The sequence below is a fragment of the Sus scrofa genome, chromosome 6, assembly GCF_054392235.1.
Source record: "Sus scrofa isolate SSC_HxYL_T2T_F1_AM1 chromosome 6, Sscrofa_HxYL_maternal_Yorkshire_Landrace_v2.0, whole genome shotgun sequence".
Lineage (NCBI taxonomy): Eukaryota > Metazoa > Chordata > Mammalia > Artiodactyla > Suidae > Sus > Sus scrofa.
In genome coordinates this window covers 64,126,849-64,149,440 of record NC_139388.1, presented here as the reverse complement: position 1 = coordinate 64,149,440, position 22,592 = coordinate 64,126,849, and the positions used below count along the sequence as shown (strand labels likewise).

Sequence of the window (22,592 nt, the reverse complement as noted above, 5' to 3'; positions counted from 1 at the left end):
CTCCTGAGGTGGGGTCGGTGGGTGGTGACCCTGTTGTCTACAGTCCGATGCGCTTGGAAACATCCCCTAATTGCATTTGAAGGAGCCATTTTTAACAGTCCTCTCCGAAATTATAAATATTCAAACAGAAAAATATTATGTGGATGAAACAAAGTTGAAGAACTAGCACTAAACTGAGGGGGAAGCATGAAAACATGCCAAATATGAAACAAACGCCAGCAAAAAGAACAACTTCTTTTTTTTTTTTTTCAGCCAGTGCTGTTTTCATGAGGATCCAACAATGTAGGTAATTGTGGACCATCACGGAAGCAAAAAGAACCATTTCTCAGTGAAAATCCTGTTGGAAACCCATGGGGAATGTGGAGTTGGCCCAGAGCCTGGAGGCGCCAAGGCCTTTCAGATGGGCCGGGTGGTGGGCACCAGAATTCTCTCAAAATACTCGTTCTTGGGAACAAACGTTTTCTCAAAGACTCAGGGAGTAAATATTTTAGGTTCACAGGCCTCATGGACTCTGTCTGTTACCCCTATTTAATGCTGCCTTTACAATAGAAGCTGTCATAGGCAATATGAAGACAGGTGTGGCGGGATTCCAGTAAAACACACCAAAACTTTCCATTAAAATGCATCATCTTCCTGTGAAGCCATGTGGGCATGAAGAATACACAGTATTGACACACAGTATCCATCCTGGGCCTCCGACCGTCCACATGCCATGCGGAAAACACAGTTTCCTGCTGGCTTAGTGGTGGATTCAGCGTTGTCACTGCTGTGGCTCACGTTGGATCCCAGGCCTAGGAACTCCCACATGCCATGGGAATAGCCAAAAAAAAAAAAAGTATTTTCAATGTCTTTAAAAAAAAAAACAGGGGAAATTTTTAAATGCATTAAATTCCATTAATTTCCTCCAAACACTCTTTTCACCAGATACCATAATTTTTGACAAGTTTTATTTCCATTTTAATTTATTTCAAAAGATTAAAATTTTTCTTTCAAGGAAAAGAAAAGAATACACAGTATTTTAAGGTGGAAAATACCCAGTTAAATGGGGAATTTTACTGATGAATCAAGCCTAGGCAGGTAAATGCAAAAAGCACGCAATTCCAAGTCATTAGAACCAGACTCCTGATCCAGTGATGACACTTGGTATTTTGGAGACGTCAAAAAAACACTGAGGGACACGTCCAACTGGAAATACAGTAAAAGATGCCATTGATGTGCCTTCAAGTGTCCCTTTAAGACCTGATTAAACCCAGACACCTACAGTCAATTAATATTTGACAAAGGAAGCAAGAACATAAAATGGAAAAAGAGAGCCTCTTTAGCAAGTGGTTCTGGGAAACCTGACAGCTGCACGTAAATCAGTGAAACTGAAAACACCCTCACACCATGCACAAAAATAAATTCAAATTGGCTTAAAGACTTAAACATAAGACAAGACACCATCAAACTCCTGGAAGAGAACTCAGGTAAAACATTCTCTGACATCAACCATACAAATGTTTTCTCAGGTCAGTCTCCCAAAGCAACAGAAATAAAAACAAAAATAAACTAATGGGTCCTAATCAAACTGACAAGCTTTTGCACAGCAAAGGAAATTATAAAAAAAAAAGAAAGAAAAATTCCTGTCGTGGCTCAGCAGAAGCAAATCAGACTAGTATCCATGAGGACACAGGTTCGATTCCTGGCCTCGCTCAATGGGTTAAGGATCTGGCGTTGCCATGCACTATGGTATAGGTGGCAGACATGGCTTGGATCCCATGTTGATGTGGTGTAGGCCAGCAGCTACAGTTCCATTTTGACCCCTACCCTGGGAACCTGCCACAGGTGCAGCCCTTAAAGACAAAAAAAAAAAAAAAAGGGACAACCCAGAGAATGGGAGAAAATCATTTCAAATGATGCAACTAACAAGGGCTTAATCTTTAATCTTTAATCTTTAAAATACACAAACAACTATGGCCAACAGGCACCTGAAAAAATGTCATCACTAATAATTAGAGAAATGCAAATCAAAACTATAATGAGGTGGCGCCTCATACCAGTCAGAATGGCCATCATTAACAAGTCAAAAAATAATAAATGCTGCAGAGGGTGTGGAGAAAACGGAACCCTCCTACTCTATTGGTGGGAATGTAAATTGGTACAACTACTATAAAGAACAGTATAGAGGAAAAATAAATATAGATCTAAACAGAACTACATATGACCCAGCAATCCCACTCCTGGGCATATATCAAGACAAAATTTTCATTCAAAAAGATACACGCACCCCTATGTTCATTACAGCACTATTCACAATAGCCAAGACTTGGAAACAACTTAAATGTCCATCAACAGATGAATGGACTAAGAAGATGTCATATACATACACAATGGAATACTACTCAGCTATTAAAAAGGAAAATAATGCTATTTGTAGCTACATTGGAACTAGAGACTCTCATACTAAGTGAATTAAGTCAGAAGGAGAAAGACAAATACCATATGATATCATTTATATCTGGAATCTAATATATGGCACAAATGAACCTATCTACAGAAAAAAAAATCCAAACTCATGGACTTGGAGAACAGACTTGTGGTTGCCAAGGGGGAGGGAGTGGGATGGACTGGGATTTGGGGATTTGTAGATGCAAACTATTGCATTTGGAGTGAATAACAATTAGATCCTGCTGCATAGCACAGGGAACTATATCTAGTCACTTATGATGGAACATGATAGAGGTTAATGTGAGAAAAATAATGTGTATATATATATATGTATGTATGTATAACTGGGTCACCTTGCTGTACAGCAGAAATTGGCAGAACATTGTAAATCAACTATAATATAAAAAAAAATCTTTTTTAAAAAAGACCTCATTGGAATTCCCATCATGGCTCAGCGGTTAATGAATCCGACTAGGAACCATGAGGTTGCGGGTTCGATCCCTGGCCTTGCTCCGTGGGTTAAGTAAGCTGTGGTGTAGGTTGCAGATGCGGCTCGGATCCTGCATTGCCATGGCTTTGGTGTAGGCCGGTGGCTACAGCTCCGACTGGACCCCTAGCCGGGGAACCTCCATATGCCACAGGAGCGGCCCAAGATAATGACAAAAAAAAAAGATAAAAAAGACCTTGATTGAAAAGGCCTTTGATTATGAATTAAACTTTTATTATGAATTAAGATTTTCCACAGGAAGAGTTCCTGTCGTGACGCAGCAGATACGAATCCAACTAGGAACCATGAGGTTGCGGGTTCGATCCCTGCCCTTGCTCAGTGGGTTAAGGATCCGGCGTTGCCGTGAGCTGTGGTGTAGGTTGCAGACTCGGCTCGGATGCCACATTGCTGTGGCTGTGGTTCAGGCTGGTGGCTGCAGCTCCGATTAGACCCCTAGCCTGGGAACCTCCATATGCCGCTGGTGCAGCCCTAAAAAGACAAAAGACAGAAAAAGAAAAAAAAAAAGATTTTCCACAGGAAATACAGAAAACTTTTTCTGTCAGCTGTTTGGTTAGCACTTGGGTCTTCTTAACAATTGCCAGAATGTGTGTTTAATTATCTGGAGAGGATGGTGGTGGTTTGCACTGGGACGCAATTAGTCTTTGGAGATGTCTGATGCTCTCCAGGAGGTCAGGGTCTCTGACACTGCAGACAATGTGATGATGGCTTCTCTGTGGGGAGCCTAGGTCCAGGGGTGCGGTTGCTAAGCCTATGGACTCGGGTGCCTGGTTCATCCTATGGGGCGCTTCCTTGCACAGAGCTTTGTAGCAAACGCCAGTCAGCCGGCTGCTTAGGTTCAATCTCAGGGCAAAACCAGGTAACAAGGGGTCCCCAATAGGAGACCTCGGAGCTGTGCTTGTGCACTGACTTCGGGCAGGACACATGCTTTCCTGCCTCCCGCCAAGCATCACCATTCATTCACACTCTGACTGGGCGGAGGAGTGACTTAGGGAGCAGAGAGGGTTGTAGGAAGATTTGCTGGGCATCGGATTCACATCAGAGCTTCTGCTAATAAAGAAAGTTCTAAGGGCCTCATGGAGGCTACAGTAAAATGTAACACCATGAATGGCAGAGAATTTGCAAGTAATTGTTATTTATAGCAGATATCAGAATAAGCAGTTTCTGTATTTCCTCCTGCTGTTGCTGGTGATGAAGCAGAATGGCAGTAGGTGATGCTCATGGGACATCACTCTGACCAGACACGGTGGGTGGAGTGTCAATAAGGAGAATATTCCTGTCTCGCAGAGCCCCCAGTTTATTAGGAAGAGAGAGGCTAGAGGAGTAAACAAAAACAGTGTGAACTTCATTGTGAGAAACTGAAGAGAGCGAATCAGTTACAGTGATTGAGGAGGATCCTCAGATAAATAAGAGCAGGTGCGATCACCTGGGCTGGCGTCTGAGAAGCAGCAGGATAGTGAGGGGTGAGAGAGGGGGATTCCAGGGAGAGGGCTGAATAGGACCTGCTGTGATGATTCCACAACCGTTTCTTGTTTTTTTAGCGAAAAGGATTCAGCTGGCTCTGGTGAGAAAAGGGAGGGAGGAGAGCCGGGACCTGGGAGACGCCCTGTGGGCCAGACCCTGAAAGGTGGCCTCTCTTACCTTCCCGCCAGGGGTAAGTAACAACGTGAATGTCTGCCTCTTCCGAAACCAGCGCTTGGTTTTCTGGATTTTTTTCTGCTGTTTTTCTAACCCTCATGTCATTTATTTCACTCTGATCTTTGTTGGTTCCTTTTTTCTTTAAACTTTGAGCTTAGTTTGGTGTTTTTGTTGGGGGTGTTTTTTGTTGGGGTTGGGGGATTAGATTGTTGCGTTTATAAATTTAGATTTTGGGGGGTATGTTTGAGTTAAAGTTATGTATTGAAATCTCTTTTTATTTTGTTGGATTTTGTTGCAATATGGGTTTTATTGGGATAAACGTCCCCTCTTGGAACAGCTTCCGCTGAATCCCATAACATCTGGTGGTGTGTTTCCATTCACGCCTGCCTCAAGGTATGTTTTTGATTTCTTGGTTGAACTCTTCATTCTGGAGTTCGCTGTTAAAATCCACATATCTGTGAATTTTCCAGCTTTCCTGCTGTGCTTGGCTCCTAGTTTCCTGTCCTTGTGGGTGGAAGAGATACATCATGGGATTTCAGTCTTCTTAAATGTGTGAAAACTGGTTAGGTACCTGACAGGTTATCTATCCTGGTGGCCGTTCTCTGTGTGCTGGAAGAGAACACGTGATTTCCCACTCTTGGATGGAAACATCAGGTCGTGTCCACTAGGTCCAACTGTTCTGATGTATGGTTCACGCCAAGGGTTCCATGTTGATTCTCTGCCTGGGTCCCCATGGATGGAAGCGGGGGAACAGCAGCCCCTGCTATGATTGTCTTGCTGTGTATTTTTACAAGTCTGTTATCATTTGCTTCATCATGAAGACATGTGTTTCCATGGCTATTACCACAATTCTTACCAGTGAGTATTGTAGCCACCATACTAGGTGTCCCCAGTAGATTACATTCTCATTAAATATATTACCACTTTATAGTGGCAAGATCCTTAATATAGCACAATTCCATAACACTCTCATCTGCTTTATGCTGCCCTTTTTATATGTTTTAGTTCTACCTGTTATAACCCACTTAGAGCCTTCCATTTCTTTGTCTTCATGATGAGTTTCCTCTCACATAAGAATTAAGGATCGCCTACACACGTGCCCACAGTGCCATCCAGATGCCCATCGTCACTGTGTAAGTCTGTTCACCTTCAGCACGGGGGCCTTCAGAGAAGACTTCCTTTCCTTGGCCTCCCAGTAGACCTGCCAGTGATAAATTGTCTTAACTTCTCCCCATCTTGAAATATCTTCATTTCACTTAGACTTTTCCAGCATGTTGGGCAAAGCTTTTTATTTTGTAAAGTGGTTAAAAAAAAAACGGTTCTAAAAACTATTAACACCCCCAATGACATTTGACGCATGTCATCAGTAACTGTTTCAAATTTACTTAAGGACTGCCGTAGGAAAAAATGTATATATTCAGCAATATACAAATAAATGTAATGGCAGTGCATTTTTTAATTTAAACAATGGATGTGAAATACTTCAAGTATGTAGAAATATGGCAAGAAGAATATTAAAAAGTTCCCGTATGCGTCTTACACAGACTCCCTATTAATATTTTACTTACTATAAAAAAAAAGACAAAGAAAATATTTTACTTACTATTCTAGCTCCCTTTTTCTCTATATGTAATACCATTATCAAGAGTGTTTTTTCCGGGAGTTCCCCTCATGGCTCAGCAGTAATGAACCCAATGTGTATCCATGAGGACATGTGTTCGACCCCTAGCCTCCCTCAGTAGGTTAAGGATCCAGCATTGCTGTGGCTGTGGTGTAGGTTGGCAGCTATGGCATAGGTTGGCAGCTGCAGCTCCAATTCAATCCCTAGCCTGGGAACTTTTTTTTTTTTATCTTTTCTAGGGTCGCACCTGCAGCATATGGAAGTTCCCAGGTTAGGGGTCAAATCGGAGCTGTAGCTGCTGGCCTACGCCACAGCCACAGCAACTCAGAATCCAAGCTGCATCTGTGATATACACCACAGCTCACGGCAAGGCTGGACCCCCAACCCACTCAGCAAGCCCAGGGATCAAACCTACAACCTCATGGTTCCTAGTCGGATTTGTTAGCCACTGAGCCACAACAGGAACTCCAAGCCTAGTAACTTGCATATGCAGCAGGTGCAGCACTCCCCTCCAAAAAAAAAAAAAAAAAAGGGGGAAAGAAAGAAGTTATAAGAGTGTTATAAGAATGTTTTTCTGAACCACCTCAGAGCAAGTGCCTGATATTTCTCACATTATCAGTAACTCTCTAGTGTGATTTTTTTTTTCCCCCAACAACGTCTCCTACAGAACAACCACACTGCCACTCAACTCAGGAAAACAACACTGATAAAAAACTGATGCTCCATCTGCAGACCCCCATCCAAATTGTCCAGCTAACCCCACAATGAATTGTTTGCTTTTCTGGTCCAGGGTCATGATTGGCCCAGGAAGAGCTGATGCTCATCCACAATCATATCCAGGTGATTCTCCTCCACCGCGAGTGGGGGCAGCCTCTAGATGAATGATTTACTCCCGTGCTGGGAGCTCCCACCCCTGCCCCAGGCAAACGGTGGTCAAAGGGCATTGCTGGCTGGTGCTGTAAGTTTAGGTCCAGTTATAGATTCTGGACATGAGCCCTGCCTCGTGTGTCTCCCGCACAGCTGACCTTTATACCAGGAAAGACAAGCCACCCCCAGGATCTCCCAGTTTTGCTTCTACTGTTTGACGTTTGTCACCAGTGAGTCACACAAAATCACAAGGGTCAGTTTTTTTTTTTTTTTTACAAGGGTCAGTGTTTGAACCTTTTTTTAAAAGAGATTTATGTCTAAAAAATTTTTTTTAAAAAAAGAGCTTTATGCTGTGGTGTAAAAGAAATAATAATATTATCAAATATCTTGCATCTTTTCTTTCAATGTTGCAACTAACATAGCCTGGAACCGTCCCTGGCTGGCGGATAGGAGACAGATTTGCGGTTTGTTTACCACACTTCTAAACGGGCATCTTCACACTTACAGAGAAAACATCCTTTGAGAAAATGACTGTGGTCTAGGGACTGGGATTTTAGGAATGACTCTTAAATCGGTTTCATTAGTTGTCTTCAAAATGGGAGATTTTACCTTCATGATGAAAAACTACTTAAAACTAGTCCATTTGTTTCAGGATTAAAGACGATGGCAGTTTTCATTTCAATCCTAATTCCAATTCTTATCATCAACAGACAGAATACTCAAGATCTATGCTAAAATGATAATATGGCAATATTTGGTTTCTATCAGTTTAAACTAAAACTTTCAAGATACAATTATCTCCATTGAGTGGTTGATGATAGAGGGAAACAAATGTCACTACTGCCAGATTTAAGTCTCACTCTGATTGGATTAATGAAGTGAGGCCATTTGGGCTGAGATGGGAGGAGGGGGCCTCACTAATAACAGCCCCTTGCAGGTGGATCTCACTCCAGAGCTGAGCTGTCAGCGGAAGCAGCTGGAGGCCAAAGAGGATCTAGTTGAGTAGAGGTGAATCACTCTTAGAGGATTTCGTTTTTACTTCTCCGTTTTCTGCAAAAGGCAAATCCGGGAAAGAAAGCAAAGGATCAGGAATGGGGTGATTTATTAAGCCAGCAAGTACTGTCTGAGGCCAGCTCAACGCCAGGCACAGTGTGTGCCCTGGACACAAAGACCTCTGATGGCAGAAGGAGGCAGGAATTAGATTTGTAATCCCCAGGTTGAGGAAATAATAAAGTCTCATCAGAGCGGACCATGAGCAATAAATGACATTTAAGCCAGACTTTTCCACCTCTTCATTTCTGTGATGAGTTTTTGCCACATGCCACTTTGATAGGTGGGGAGCTGGAGGAACTTTGGTCTGGACCAGTGCTGTCCGGTAAAAATGCAAGGTGACTCAGGTCTGCGGTTATAAATTCATTTTCCAGGCTCCAGGAAACAACCCCACTAGGAAGATGAGGAACCGTGAGGATGCAGGTTCAGTCCCTGGCCTCGATGAGTGGGTTAAGGATCAGGCATTGCCGTGAGGTGTGGTGTAGGCTGCAGACGCAGCTCAGATCGTGCATTGCTGTGGCTGTGGGGCAGGCCAGCCGCTGCAACGTCCGTTTGACGCCTAGCCTGGGAACCTCCATAGGCCACGGGTGAGGCCCTAAAAAGACAAAAAAAAAAAATCGTTATGTATTAGATGCATGGGCGCTGACATCCTCATCACAGCTACAGGGTTTTTCATTGAATCACAGTTGATTTAAAATACTGTGTCGGAGGTCCCGTCGTGGCCCTGTGGTTAACGAATCCGAATCCGACTAGGAACCACGAAGTTGCGGGTGGGTTCGATCCCTGGCCTTGCTCAGTGGGTTAGGAACCTGGCGTTGCCGTGAGCTGTGGTGTAGGTCACAGAGAAGGCTCAGATCCCACGTTGCTGTGGCTCTGGCGTAGGCCGGTGGTTACAGCTCCAATTGGACCCCTAGCCTGGGAACCTCCATATGCCGTGGGTGCGGCCCTAGGAAAGACAAAAAGACAAAAAAATAAAATGAAATAAAAAATAAAATAAAATACTGTGTCGGTTTCAGGTGTACAGCATAATGATTCAGTGTTTTTATTATTTTGTTGTTGTTGTTGTTGTTATTGTTGCTATTTCTTGGGCCCGCTCCCGCGGCATATGGAGGTTCCCAGGCTAGGGGTTGAATCGGAGCTGTAGCCACCGGCCTACGCCAGAGCCACAGCAACGCGGGATCCGAGCCGCGTCTGCAACCTACACCACAGCTCACGGCAACGCCAGATCGTTAACCCACTGAGCAAGGGCAGGGACCGAACCCGCAACCTCGTGGTTCCTAGTCGGATTCGTTAACCACTGCGCCACAACGGGAACTCCTGATTCAGTGTTTTTAGAGTATTCCATCCATCATAGGTTATTATAAGATAATGAGTATTAACTCCCTGTCCCATACAGTGTACCCTTGTTGTGTATTGATTTTTGTATGTAGTAATATCTTTTTGTTAATTTTATATCATTTTCCCTTCCCTCTTCCCTCTCCCCTTTTGTAATGGTAGGTTTCCTTTTTATACTTGCAAGCCTGTTTCTGTTTTACATATGCCTTCATTTGTATTATTTTTAGTGTCTCCTTATAAGTGACATGACACAGTATTTGTCGTTCTCTCTCTGACTTACTCGCCTAAGCTACTACCCTCCAGGTGGACTGACTTGTTGCTGCAAATGGCAGCATCTCATTCTTTAAATTGGCTGAGGCATAGCTGTGATGTGTATATGTACCACATTTTCTTAATCCATTCACCTGTTGATGGACATTGAGGTCGTTTCCATGTCTTGGCTATTACGAATAATGCTGCTATGAACATAGGGGTGCATGAGTCTTTTTGAATTGTGGTTTTTGTCTGGATATATGCCCAGGAAGGGAATTGCTGGGTCATATGGTAGTTGTATATTTAGTTATTTGAGGAAGCTCCATACTGTTTTCCACAGTGAGGACACCAGTTTACCATCCCAGCAACAGTGTTCTAGGGAGGGTTCCCTTTTCTTCACCTCTTCTTCAACATTTGTTACTTGCAGAGTTTTTGATGGTATCCATTTTGACAGGTGGGAGGTGGGACCTCATCGTGGGTTTGATTTTCATTTCTGCAATCAGTGACATTGAGCATCTTTCCATGTCCCAGGTGACTGCTCTGTCTTCTTTGGGAAGTCATCTATTCAGGTCATCTGCCCATTTTTTGATTGGGTTTTTTGCCTTTTGATGATGAGCTATATGACCTGTTTTGTATATTTTGGGTATTAGTTGCTCATCTAAAATAATCTACGGATATTCCCCCACCTGTAGATTGTCTTTTCATTTTGTTGATGGTTTCCTCTGCTGTCCAACAGCTTTTACGTTTAATTAGGTCCCTTTTCTTTTCTTGGATTTCTGCTGCCTTAAGAGACAGTTCCGTGAAAATACTGGTATAATTTATGTCGAAGAGTGTTCTTCTTATGGCCTCTTCTAGGAATTGTGGGTTTCGGGTCATATATTCAGGTCTTTAAAGTGTTTTGAGGGAGTTCCCATTGTGGCGCAGCAGAAATGAATCTGACTATATCCATGAGATGCAGGTTTTATCCCTGGCCTCGCTCAGTGGGTTTAGGATCTGGCATTGCCGTGAGCTGTAGTGTAGGTCAAGGATGTGGCTAGGATCTGGTGTTGCTATGGCGGTGGTGTAGGCTGGCAGCTATAGCCCCTAGATTCAACCCCTAGCCTGGGAACTTCCATATGCTGAAAGTGCAGCATATGGAAAAAAAAGTGTTTTGGGGTGTTTTTTTTTTTTGTGTGTGTGTGTATGGCATGAGGCAATATTCTAACCTCATTGTTTTATATGTCCCTGTCTAAATTTCCCAGCACCCTTTGTTGAAGAGACTGTATTTTATCTATTGTGTATTCCTTCCTCCTTTGTAGTAGCTTAACTGACCATGGGCACATGGGTGAATTTCTGGGCTCTGTACTCTGCTCCATTGACATATGTGTCTGTTCTTGTGGCAGTAACATACCATATTGATGACTGTAATTTTATACTATAGTCTAAAGTCTGGGAGGGTTATACCACGAGCTTTACCATTTTTCTAAATATTTGCTTTTGCAATTTAGGGTACTTTATGTTCCCATAAAATTTAAGAATCATGTGTTCTGGTTCTGTGAAAAGTATCAGGGGTATTTTATAAAAACTTTATTAAATTTTAGATTGCATATGGTAGAATGACCATTTTCATAACAGTAATTCTTCCCATCCAAGAGCTTCAGATATTTTTCATTCCTTTGACTCATCTTCAGTTTCCTTCATCAATATTTTCTAGTTTTTAGCATTCCTGTTGTGGCTCAGTAGTAACAAACCCAACCAGTATCCATGAGGACATAGGTTCTGTCCCTTGCCTTGCTCAGTGGGTTAAGGATCCGGCACTGCCGTGAGCTGTAGTGTATGTCACAGATACAACTAGAATCTGGCATTGCTGTGGCTGTGGTGTAGACTGGCAGCTGCAGCTCTGATTTGACACCTAGTCTGGGAACTTCCATATGCCATGGGTGCGGCCCTAAAAAGACATCAATATTCTAGTTTTCAAAGTCTAATTCTATCACTTCCTTGGTTAGGATTATTCCCAGGTATTTTATTTGATGGGATTTTAAGTGGGATTTTTTTTACTCTTTTTCTGATAGTTTGTTATTAGTGTATAGAAACACAACAGAAGCCTATGCATTAATCTTGTATCCTACGATCTGCTGAACTCATATTAGTTTGGGGTGGAAACTTTACAGTTATCAATACAGAGTATCATGTCTTCTGCAAATAGTGACAGTGTAACTACTTTCCACCCATTTAGACGCCCTTTATTTCTTTTTCTTGTCCAATTGCTATGGCTAGGACTTTTGGTGCCATGTTAAATAGAGTAGCAAAAATGAGCATCTTTTTTCCAAATTTAGAGGGAATAATTGAAGCTTTTCATTTTTGTGTATTATGCTGAATGTGAGTTTTAAATGAATGACCTCTATTCTGACATTCACTCTTTACCCACTTAGAGGAGAGTTTTATCAGGAATGAATGTCGAATTTTGTAAAATGCTTTTTCCGCCTCTATGTAGACAATTTTTATCTTTCTCTATAAAATTAGGAAATTCTCAAGGAGATTATTTATGTTGTCTTTTACTCTTCATGTCTGCAAATCTGAGTGTGCATCTGACACTCACAACACCTTTCAATATGGATAAGCCTCCCTCTAAGGTGCTCAGTACTTGTGCATGGCTGATGGACACCATATCTGACCGTTCAATCATGGTATACACCCTCTCAACACCTAAATTAAACCCAGAGGATGAATTGTGTCCTTCTTTCCAAACAGCATTTTAAAAATCAGAAGGTCAGGGCTATGAGTCATTTATATTTGCACTTATATCTTCATTAGGTAGTAATAATGATTACAAATCACTGTGCAAGTAAAAATAAAAGTGACCCAGGGGATGTAAATTGGTACAACCATTATGGAGAGCAGTATGGCTTTCCTCAGAAAACTAAATGTAGAACTGCCATATGATCCAGCAATCCCACTCCCAAAGGCATATACCCAGACAAAACTACAATTCAGAAAAATACATGCAACCCTACTTTCACAGCAGCACTATTGACAACAGCCAAGACATGGAAACAACTTAATTGTCCATCAACAGGTGACTGGATTAAGAAGGTTTGGTACATCTCTACAATGGGATTTTACTCAGCCATAAAAAAGAACAAAATAATGTCATTTGCAGCAACATGGATGGAACTAGACATTCTCATACTAAGTGAAGTAAGTCAGAAAGAGAGACAAATACCATATGATATCACTTATATGTGGAATCTAAAGTATGGCACAAATGAACCTATCTACAGAAAAGAAAACTCTTGGACATGGAGAACAGACTCGTGGTTGCCAAGGGGGAGGAGGAAGGAGTGGGATGGACTGGGAGTTTAGGGTTAGAAGATACAAACTATTTTACATTTAGAATGGATGAACAATGAGGTCCTACTATATAGCACAGGGAACTATATCCAACCTCTTGGGATAAAACATGATAGGAGATAGTATGAGAAAAAGAATGTGTATATATATATGTATGTATGTATGTATGTATGACTGGGTCATTTTTCTGTATAGCAGAATTTGATACAACATTGAAAACCAATTATGCTTTAATTTTTTAAAAATGAGATTTAAAAAGATTTGGTTATTCAAATCATAAAAAGTGACCCGGGGAGTAGTATCCACTCATGTCATGGAAATTCCAATATCATGCACATTTTTCCCATAGAGGACTGATGGCTGAACACATAAAAGAAACAAGTAAATGTTCGATCTGCCTGACCTATCTTGAAAATCCCATGTACCTGAAATGTGGCTATATCTGCTGCTTCAAATGCCTCAATTCCCTGAAGAAGGAGCCTGATGGGGAGGGTTTGTTGTGCCCCAACTGCTCTGTCGTCTCACAAAAGAAGGATCTCATAGGTGCTCGCAAGCTTGGAGAGCTGGTTTCAAAGGTTAAGGACTTAGAGCCCCACCTGACAGAGGTTCTCCGGATGAACCCGAGGATACGGAAGCTCCAAGGTAAGACACTTGTACAACCTGCCCACAGCCCATAAAGCACCCTGGGAAAAAAAGCATATTTTCAAAAGCTCTCCACTCAATAGGGGCATTCGCTGAATTCTGGCACCTGAAATTTTTATTCCTTCTAAGCCACAGTTGTTGGCATCTCTAAGTATAGATACATATGAAGTATAGACATGTACTATCTATAGGCTTTAGCAAAGGTCCTATTTAGACCGTGCCCTTGGTCAGTGCTTTCCAGTATTAGATACATTGGAAATTTTCCAGTGTCCACTGGTAGCTACTGATCACCAGACAGATGGCAATTACCACAGGTAGACATCAGAGTTGGATATATTGGAGGAAATGCAATGTATTATCAGAAGAAAATATACCTGACTGGGTTTTTTAATTTTACTGGAGTATAGTTGACTTATAACGTTGTGTTAGTTTGTACATCAAAGTGAATCAGTGGTTATGTATATAATACACATGTATAATCTGCATTATTTTTCAGATTCTTTTCCCATATAGAGTACTGAGTCAATTTCCTTGAGCCATACAGTAGGTCCTTGGTATATATATATACAATGGACTCTTCCTAGGCCATTAAAAAAAGGATAAAGTGGAGTTCCCGTCGTGGCTCAGTGGTTAACAAATCCAACTAGGAACCATGAGGTTGTGGGTTCGATCCCTGGCCTTGCTCAGTGGGTTAAGGATCTGGCATTTCCATGACTGTGGTGTAGGTCACAGATGTGGGTCAGATCCCACGTTGCTGTGGCTCTGGCGTAGGTCAGTGGCTACAGCTCCAATTAGACTCCTAGCCTGGGAACCTCCATATGCTGCAGATGCAGCCCTAGAAAAAGGCAAAAAGACAAAAAGAATGAAATAATGCCCTTTGCAGCAACGTGGCTGGACCTGATATTTTTAACCATGTGAGAAAATTTAAAAGACACACAGGGCTCCCATTGTGTTTCTTTGGGCATCCCGGCACGACCATATCTTTTCTCAAACTTGGGTGTATCTAAATTGCCTGACAGCGAGTTTAAATGCAGATTTGCATTCTGGAGCTCTGGGCTGACCTGTGAATCTGGACTCCCGACATGGCTCTGGGGGCAGGGATGCTGCGACCACACTTTGAGTGACAGCACCCTGCACCCACTGAATCTGACCCCTTCTGGCAGGGAGACCCAGAGACAGGCACTGTTTGTGCACAGAATCACCTGCGGCTTTTAGTCAGTGTGGACAGGAGAATTTTTTTTATAATGATATTTATTTTTCCGTTATAGCTGATTAACAGTGTTCTGTCAATTTTCTATAGCACAGCGAGGTGACCCAGTCACACATACATGTATACGTTCTTTTTTCTCACATTATCATGCTCCATCACAAGTGACCAGACATAGTTCCCAGTGCTATCCAGCAGGATCCCATTGCTAGTCCATTCCAAAGGCAATACTTTGCATCTATTAACCCCAAATTCCCAGTCCCTCCTATTCCCTTCCCCTCCCTCTTGACAACTCCAAGTCTGTTCTCCAAGTCCATGTTTTTCTTTTCTGTGGAAAGGTTCATTTGTGCCATATATTAGATTCCAGATATAAGTGAAATCATGTGGTATTTGTCTTTTTCTTTCTGAATTACTTCACTTAGTATGAGAAACTCTAGTGCCATCCATGTTGGTGCAAATGACAATATTTTGTTCTTTTTTATGGCTGAGTAGTGTTCCATTGTGCATATATACCACATCTTCTTAATCCATTCATCTGTCAGTGGACATTTGGGTTGTTTCCATGTCTTGGCGATTGTGAATAGTGCTGCAATGTACATAGGGGTGCATGTGTCTTTTTCAAGGAAAGTTTTGTCCAGGTATATGCCCAAGAGTGGGATTGCTAGGTTATATGGTAGTTCTATGTATAGTTTTCTAAGGTACCTCCATACTGTTTTCCATAGTGGTTGTACCAGCTTACATTCCCACCAACAGTGCAGGAGGGTTCCCTTTTCTCCACACCTCCTCCAGCATTTGTTATTTGTGGACTTATTCATGATGGCCATTCTGACTGGTGTGAGGTGGTGTCTCATGGTAGTTTTGATTTGCATTTCTCTAATAATCAGTGATGTCGAGCATTTCTTCATGTGGCTGTTGACCATCTGTATATTTTCTTTGGAGAAATATCTATTCAGGCCCACTTTTTCTTTTTTTGGGGGTTTTTTTTTTGGTTGTTTTTTTGTTTGTTTGTTTTTGCTGTTGAGTTGTATAAGTTGTTTGTATATTTTAGAGATAAAGCCCTTGTCGGTTGCATCATTTGAAACTATTTTCTCCCATTCTGTAAGTTGTCTTTGACAAGGAGAACTTTTAAAGCACAAGCCTCCCAGGCAAAGGATGGGATAACAGCCTATGGTTGTGACTGTAGGTTTCAGTGCCATTGACAAGTCTGGACCTGAGCATGGCAACATCTCATTTCCTCCCTGACCTGGAACTAAGATGCCTGACTTGGGCTCAGAACTCTGAGTTAAGGGGAATTATCAGAGCTCAGCTGCACATGTGATGTGTTAACTCAGCTTGCTAGGACAAACCTCCCAAGCTCCTTGGAGAGTGTCATGTCCTCATTCTCTCACCCAGTCCCTGTCTCCTAGGATAGGTCCTGTAATCAGTGGGTGATGCCTTGCATGTGAATGGGAGGTCATGATTGTACTGTGACAGGCATTCCACCCAGCAGTTTCATTGGAAAAGTAAACAACTGCTTTGATCTCTGAGGAAGTTTTTTGTTTTTTGTTTTTTGTTTTAGGGCCATAGTCACAGCATATGGAAGTGCCTGGGCTAGGGGTCTCATCGGAGCTACACCTGCTGGCCTATGCCACAGCCACAGCAATGCCAGATCCAAGCCACATAACCCACTGAGTAAGGCCAAGGATCAAACCCGTAACCTCATGGTTCCTAGTTGGATTTGGCTCCACTGCACTATGATGGGCACACCCCTGAGGAAGATTTGGATGGTGAAACCCATCGCAGAAACTTCATAAGCCTTCACAAGTTCTCTTCAATGGTCACAACATCTGAACATCTCCCAAAGAGCCATGTTGGGAGGGAGCCAGTGAAGCCATTGGCCTTTGGTCCAGAGGGTTTATTTCTGAGCCTCCTGGGGCTCCATCCACACGGGCACATTAGGACAAGCAGGTGTACACACCCATCCCCATACAGGGTTATTTGGAGATGTTACCAATACATGCAGCCCTCCTCCAGTTGACCAGACCCTCTCAGCACTGCCCCCCTTGAGTTGTGGTTCTAGGCTGCCGTGGGATCCCAGCACATCCTTACATCTAGAGGAATCCCTTTCTCTATCTTGACGCTGAGTTAGCCCATCTCATCCCAAGTGTCCTAGCATGTTGTCTTTATTTTTTTCATACCTCCAGAGAATGAAAAGGACTGAAATGCAATTGCCGATTCAATAACAGTAAATGAAGAAGGTAGATGCACAAAGAAGTAAAAACAGGAGTTCCTGTCATGGCACAGTGGGAATGAGTCCAACTAGAAATCATGAAGGTTTGATCCCTGGCCTTGCTGCTCAGTGGGTTAAGGATCCAGCATTGCCATGAGCCATGGTGTAAGTCACAGACGTGGCTCAGATCTGGCATTGCTGTGGCTGTGGTGTAGGCCAGCAGCTACAGCTCTGATTAGACCCCTAGTCTGGGAACCTCCATATGCCTCAGGCGCGGCCCTAAGAAAAAGACAAAAAAGGCAAAAAAAAATACAGTTTTATGTATATATATAAAATCAAATTAGATGTTTCCACTGTGGTTCAGAGGGTTAACACAACATAGTGTCTCTGAGGATGCAGGTTTGATCCCTGGCCTTGCTGAGTTAGTTAAGGATCCGGTGTTGCCACAAGCTGTGGCATAGGTCACAGATGCAGCTCAGATCTGGAACTGCTATGACTGGGTGTAGGCCAGCAGCTGCAGCTCCAATTCAGCCTCTAGCCTGAGAACTTCTATATGCCATGGATGCGGCCCTAAAAATAATAATAATAATGATTATGAAATTAACGTAAAGAGAACCCCAAGATGAAGAAGACTCATTCCATTTAGTCATTTGTCCTCTCCATAGACCTGGATCTCCTTGTAATCAGGAAAACATGCCCAAGAACCTAATGCTCAGGAAAGAACTATAGATGTAGAGACGTGAAAAGGAATGAAATGTTTGGGACTTTTCAGAAGCCATGGATTGTGGTGCATGGTGTATGTACTTGCTTGTTTTTCTTTGCACAGTGGATGTGACCTTGGATGCGGATACAGCCAACAAGCAACTCATCATTTCCGAGGACCTGAAGACTGTTCATTGCGGGCTCTTGAAACAGAAGAAGGAGGCCTGTCCTGAGAGATTCAGTGACACACTTTGTGTCCTGGGCCTGCCTCGGTTCACCTCTGGCCGTCATTACTGGGAGGTGGACGTGGAGTCCAGCAGAGAGTGGGATGTGGGCGTGTGCAAAGAATCGGTGCATCGACAAGGCATGATTCAGCTGTCCCCAGATCGCGGCTTCTGGACGGTGAGCTTGAGAAGAGGACAATTCTACTCTGCAGGCACTGTGCCTTCCACCGTCCTCAGGGTGAACCCCCGGTTACACCGAGTAGGGATTTTCCTGGATCTGAATAGTAGGAGCATTTCCTTTTATCACATCAGTGATGGATCCCATATTTTCACCTTCACTAAACTTCCTACTGCAGAGCCACTGCGTCCATTTTTTTCTCCTGGAAGTGCAACTCGGGATGCTCAATGCTTCCTGAGAATCTGTCCTGTGGTGAATCTAGGCATCGATAGTCCTCCAGCAAATCCAGGGTCCAGCAAATGAAACTCTGATTACAGAAACAGTGATGGAAAATCTTTATACAACATACGGCCGTGGATGGGAGATTTTCTGTTTGCTCCACAGACGATACCAAAATGTATGGAATTATGGAACCACTCGTGAATCCAACACAAGTTACATCAGGGGAAAGGACATTTCCATAATGAATAAGCATTGTGGTTTCCTGCAGGACTTGTTTATTTCAGCTCCAATCATTATGTTCTTTCTTTCAGATCAATTCCCAAATGTTGTTATTTTCTGTAAGTTTAACTTTGTGTATCATGAAGGTTATAAACCAAATAAAGCTAATTTGTGACTCTGAGGATTAGTTTGCTTTTCTGTATATTATGGAAAAAAGATCTGTTTAAACAGTAAAAATCTGTGCATGTATTCTGTTTCATTCAACAACTGAAAAACACACATTCCTTTCAAGTGCCTGCTGAACTCTCTGGGCCATTTTCCATTTCTGGTGGACTGCTGGTCATGCCAAGACCCTTTTACCCTAAGTGGACCCACCTGGCTGTGACAAAACCCTGGCAGAACCTGATAAGTTAAGCCAAGGGGGGAAATTCAACATCCCAGGCAGCCTGTGAACTGTGATGATTCAGAAATGAAGGCGCGGTCATTTCTCCAGCTTTTGTATAAAAATCAAGGTCAGTTTAATTCTCTCAGGGCAGAGTATTCAGCCAAGCCTTGGTAAGTGCACACACAGGATCTGGCACAAGGTTGGCCTCTGACAACGCTTTCTGAGTTAGTAAATGACTCCATTCTGCAGACCTTGTCTCTCAAAGATGCCTTCTGGAGAACCCTGAGGCACGAATAAGAAACTGATGGACTCACCGCAAGTCCACTATGTTCTCCCGTGGCCGCCACGTGCCTTTGCTGACAGCCCAGCTCTGGAATGAGAGCCCCCCTGCAGGGGGAAGAGGCTCTTACTAGAGGGGGTCCCTCTTCCCTCCTTACTCAGCATCTCACCTCCCCTCCTTAATCCAGTCAAAACTGGATTAATTCTGGAATAAGAGATCCAATTAAAGCTGGGGGGTTAATCACAAAAGAAAACAATGGATAAAGGCCATCATTTTATTTGTATTAAAATTGTTGCAATAACTGTCTAGGTCTCAGCTGGAGTTGCTTTTCCCTAAGGGTGCCAGGTCAGCAAACTGGGCTTTAGATACCTCTTGTTTGCCTGTCACTGCTCCATGCCGTGTAAACACAGTGTATCCAGCCAGCCATTCTCCAGCAACCAAGCCAGCACGGGACATTGTGCTTATTTCCGTTTCTTCTCACCCAAACGACATCTCATATGTGGCCCCAGCCAATGAGATATTTTCCGTTTTTCTCTTCCTTTTTCTTTATTCTTTATCCTATAAAAGCCTCCTGCTTCTTCTGCCCTTTTTCATAGTTCTCCAAATAGGGACTGTCTCAGAAAATGTTTAAGCGTATCCCCAAAAATACTTCCTCTATTTTTAACAATATAGATGAAATATTATTTTATTATCATTCTGGGGGACAGGCTGGTGGTCCAAGGAGGGACTTAAGGAGAAAGATCCGTGTGTGTCTCAGAATAAATCCCAGCCTCCTCGCAGAGTCACAGGAACAGGAGGGAGACCTGAGGATTGTGAGGAGGGCAACACGGGGTCAAATAGACGACGGTCCAGATTAAGCAGACCCAAGACCACAAATAGCAAGTACTGTGGGACTTAAATTCATGGGAAAGACCAGCCCCCAGACCACAGGCTGATGATGGGTGTGAACAAACTTTGGAGCGGTTTGCACAAGTGAGAGCACAAAGGAAAATGCCCAGCGGGAAACAGAGTGAGGGGAGCCCCTGGCACACTTTTGAGTGTCTTTCCACCCCATTTAAGACTTTATTCCACACTTGGATTCCCCCACAGGGAACACAGAAAACTTTCCCTGCCCTCTGCTCAGCTGCTCACATAGACCTTCCCAGTCATTGCCAGGAGGTGTCACTAATCACCAGATGTGGATGAGGGGGATGAGCCCTGGGGATGAGATTTGCTCCTCACTGGAGACGCCCCAGCCTCTCCATGCAGACAGTGTCACCGACACTACAGATGACATGATAATAACGGCACCTCTGCGGGGAGAGCAGGTCCAGGGACCCTGTCCCTATAACTGTGGCCCATCCTGATGGACTCATCCCTGCACAGAGCTCTGGAGCCATGTCCAGGCAGGTGAGCGCATCCTTGTGTTCAATCTCAGGGCAGAAACAGGAGAGAAGGGCTGTCCAGCAGGAAAGGAACTCAGAGCTGTGCTGTTAGTACCACTGGGTGGGAGAGGTGCTGACCCTGCCTTGTCCTGAGTGCCCATCCATGTCCTGGCTGGACACATAGAGGGTGGGAATGTGGTGGGTGTGTTTCTGAGGGGGGCCAGAGCCATGAGGTTCACTGCAAATCCCTGTGCACTGGAGCCCCTGAGAATGAGGAAAAGAGGGATGGGGCCCCTGTGGAATCTGTGCCAGTCTTGGGTGACCAGTTTGTTCATGACTATCTCTGTTCCCATGACAATTACTGGTCAGAGTGAGAATTTCGGATTAAAAAAAGTCTTTGGAACAGCTGGAAAGTGTTATGTGATCCACAGAATCACCGTATTGCAAGATTCTTACGTCCTCTGTGAAATGCTCAGCGGTACTTCTAACTACAAGATAATACTACTGGAACCTCTATATCCTGGAACCTGTATATCATGGCTAGAACCATCAATAAGAATACTTTTATCTTAACTCTCTTGATCTCCAAAATGGAGTATTCGAGGCGCCAGACTGTCCCAAAAGAAGGCAAACGAGAAAACAAAAAAGAACAACACAGGCACGGTAGTCTCTGAGCTTTCTCTCCTTTCCAGACAGAACGAGGGTACCCGTGCTTTTGAAGCAAATAACTTTGGGAGTAAGATGGAAAGAAATTTTATTTGTCTCTTAAAATATGATCATGCAATGGTCACATGTGTTTTTTAATTTATTTTTATTAGGGTGCAGTTGATTGACAGTGTTGAGTCAGTTTCTGCTGTGCAGCATAGTGACCCAGTCACATATATATACATTCTTGTTCTCATATTACCTTCTATCATGTTCTCTCCCAAGAGACTGGATGTAGTTCCCGGTGCTGTACAGAAGAACCTCATTGCTGATCCACTCTAAAAGTCATAGTGGATCATAAATGTCATCTACTCACTTCAAACTCCCCATCTATCCCACTCCCTCCCCCTCCTCCTCAGCAGTCACAAGTCTGTCTCCAGGTCTGTGAGTCTGTTTCCATTCTGCAGATAAGTTCATTTCTGCCATATTAGAGATTCCACATAGAAGTTGATATCATATGGTATTTGTCTTTCTCTTCCTGGTTGCAATTTCCAACCAAGAATGTGTGTTGCATTTAGTTTTCAGGACTTTTCCTTCTTATTCAAACCAAGCAGTTTATTCCTTTTCTTTCCTATCCTCAAACGACTTCATTCTGCAGACTGACCCCTCCCTGAGTATCCCTTATGTGTCCTCATGACCAGACTCAGTTTACCCTTTCTTGGCAGGAGAAACTTGAAATTTCTATCATGAAGAAATATCTGCACCCCATGTCATTTGTAGCAGTCACAATAAACCAAGACATGAAACAACCGAAGCGTCCCTCAAAAGATGAACAGATAAAGAAAACGTGATGTTAACATATGCAATGTATGTTACTCTGCCATAAATAAGGAAAAAACTCTTTTTTAACCAAGTGGGTAGCCCTTGAGAGCCTCACGCTCCGTGAGATAAGTTACACCGAGAAGGGACAGTACTGTGTGATATCTCGTGTGAGGAATCTTCTCCCCATTTCCTCTTCCATGCTGGTAAATATTCTACACACAGTGAGAAATGTGGATGATATCTTCCTCAATACATGTGTTATTTGCTGAAAGATGTCTTATGTTCAATATCCCAATCCAATCCATAACCACTCTGTGTGTCTTTTTCATGTTTATGACATACTGAAGAAAAATATATGTAATCAAATATCAATTTGTGTAAGAAAAATAGCTAGTGGGAATATGAGGGTTTCATTCCACGTATAACCATTCATTCTGGGTATAAACTTCCACCTAGCTAGGGTCCAGG

At 43.0% G+C, this 22,592-nt stretch overlaps 1 protein-coding gene and 1 non-coding gene across 2 annotated transcripts; one reads left to right on the top strand and one right to left on the bottom strand.

Annotated features, from left to right (window-relative positions):
- Window positions 1–241: 241 nt before the first annotated feature.
- Window positions 242–312, bottom strand: LOC146402490 (small nucleolar RNA SNORD34). The gene has a single exon (XR_014808717.1). It is a non-coding gene; the product is annotated as a small nucleolar RNA SNORD34 (small nucleolar RNA).
- A 4,204-nt stretch (window positions 313–4,516) lies between these two features.
- LOC100519606 (ret finger protein-like 4A) lies at window positions 4,517–18,804 on the top strand. Its single transcript, XM_003127475.5, has 3 exons — window positions 4,517–4,586; window positions 13,375–13,667; window positions 17,910–18,804. The coding sequence occupies exons 2-3, from the start codon at window positions 13,382–13,384 to the stop codon at window positions 18,488–18,490; spliced, it is 867 nt and encodes a 288-aa protein (XP_003127523.1). The 5' UTR covers window positions 4,517–4,586; window positions 13,375–13,381; the 3' UTR covers window positions 18,491–18,804.
- The last annotated feature ends 3,788 nt before the right edge of the window (window positions 18,805–22,592 follow it).

Coding starts and splice junctions, on each gene's coding strand:
- LOC100519606 (XM_003127475.5), top strand. CDS start 13,382: ATGGCTGAACACATAAAAGAAACAAGTAAATGTTCGATCTGCCTGACC. Junction 13,668..17,909: donor GAGGATACGGAAGCTCCAAG/GTAAGACACTTG, acceptor TTCTTTGCACAG/TGGATGTGACCTTGGATGCG.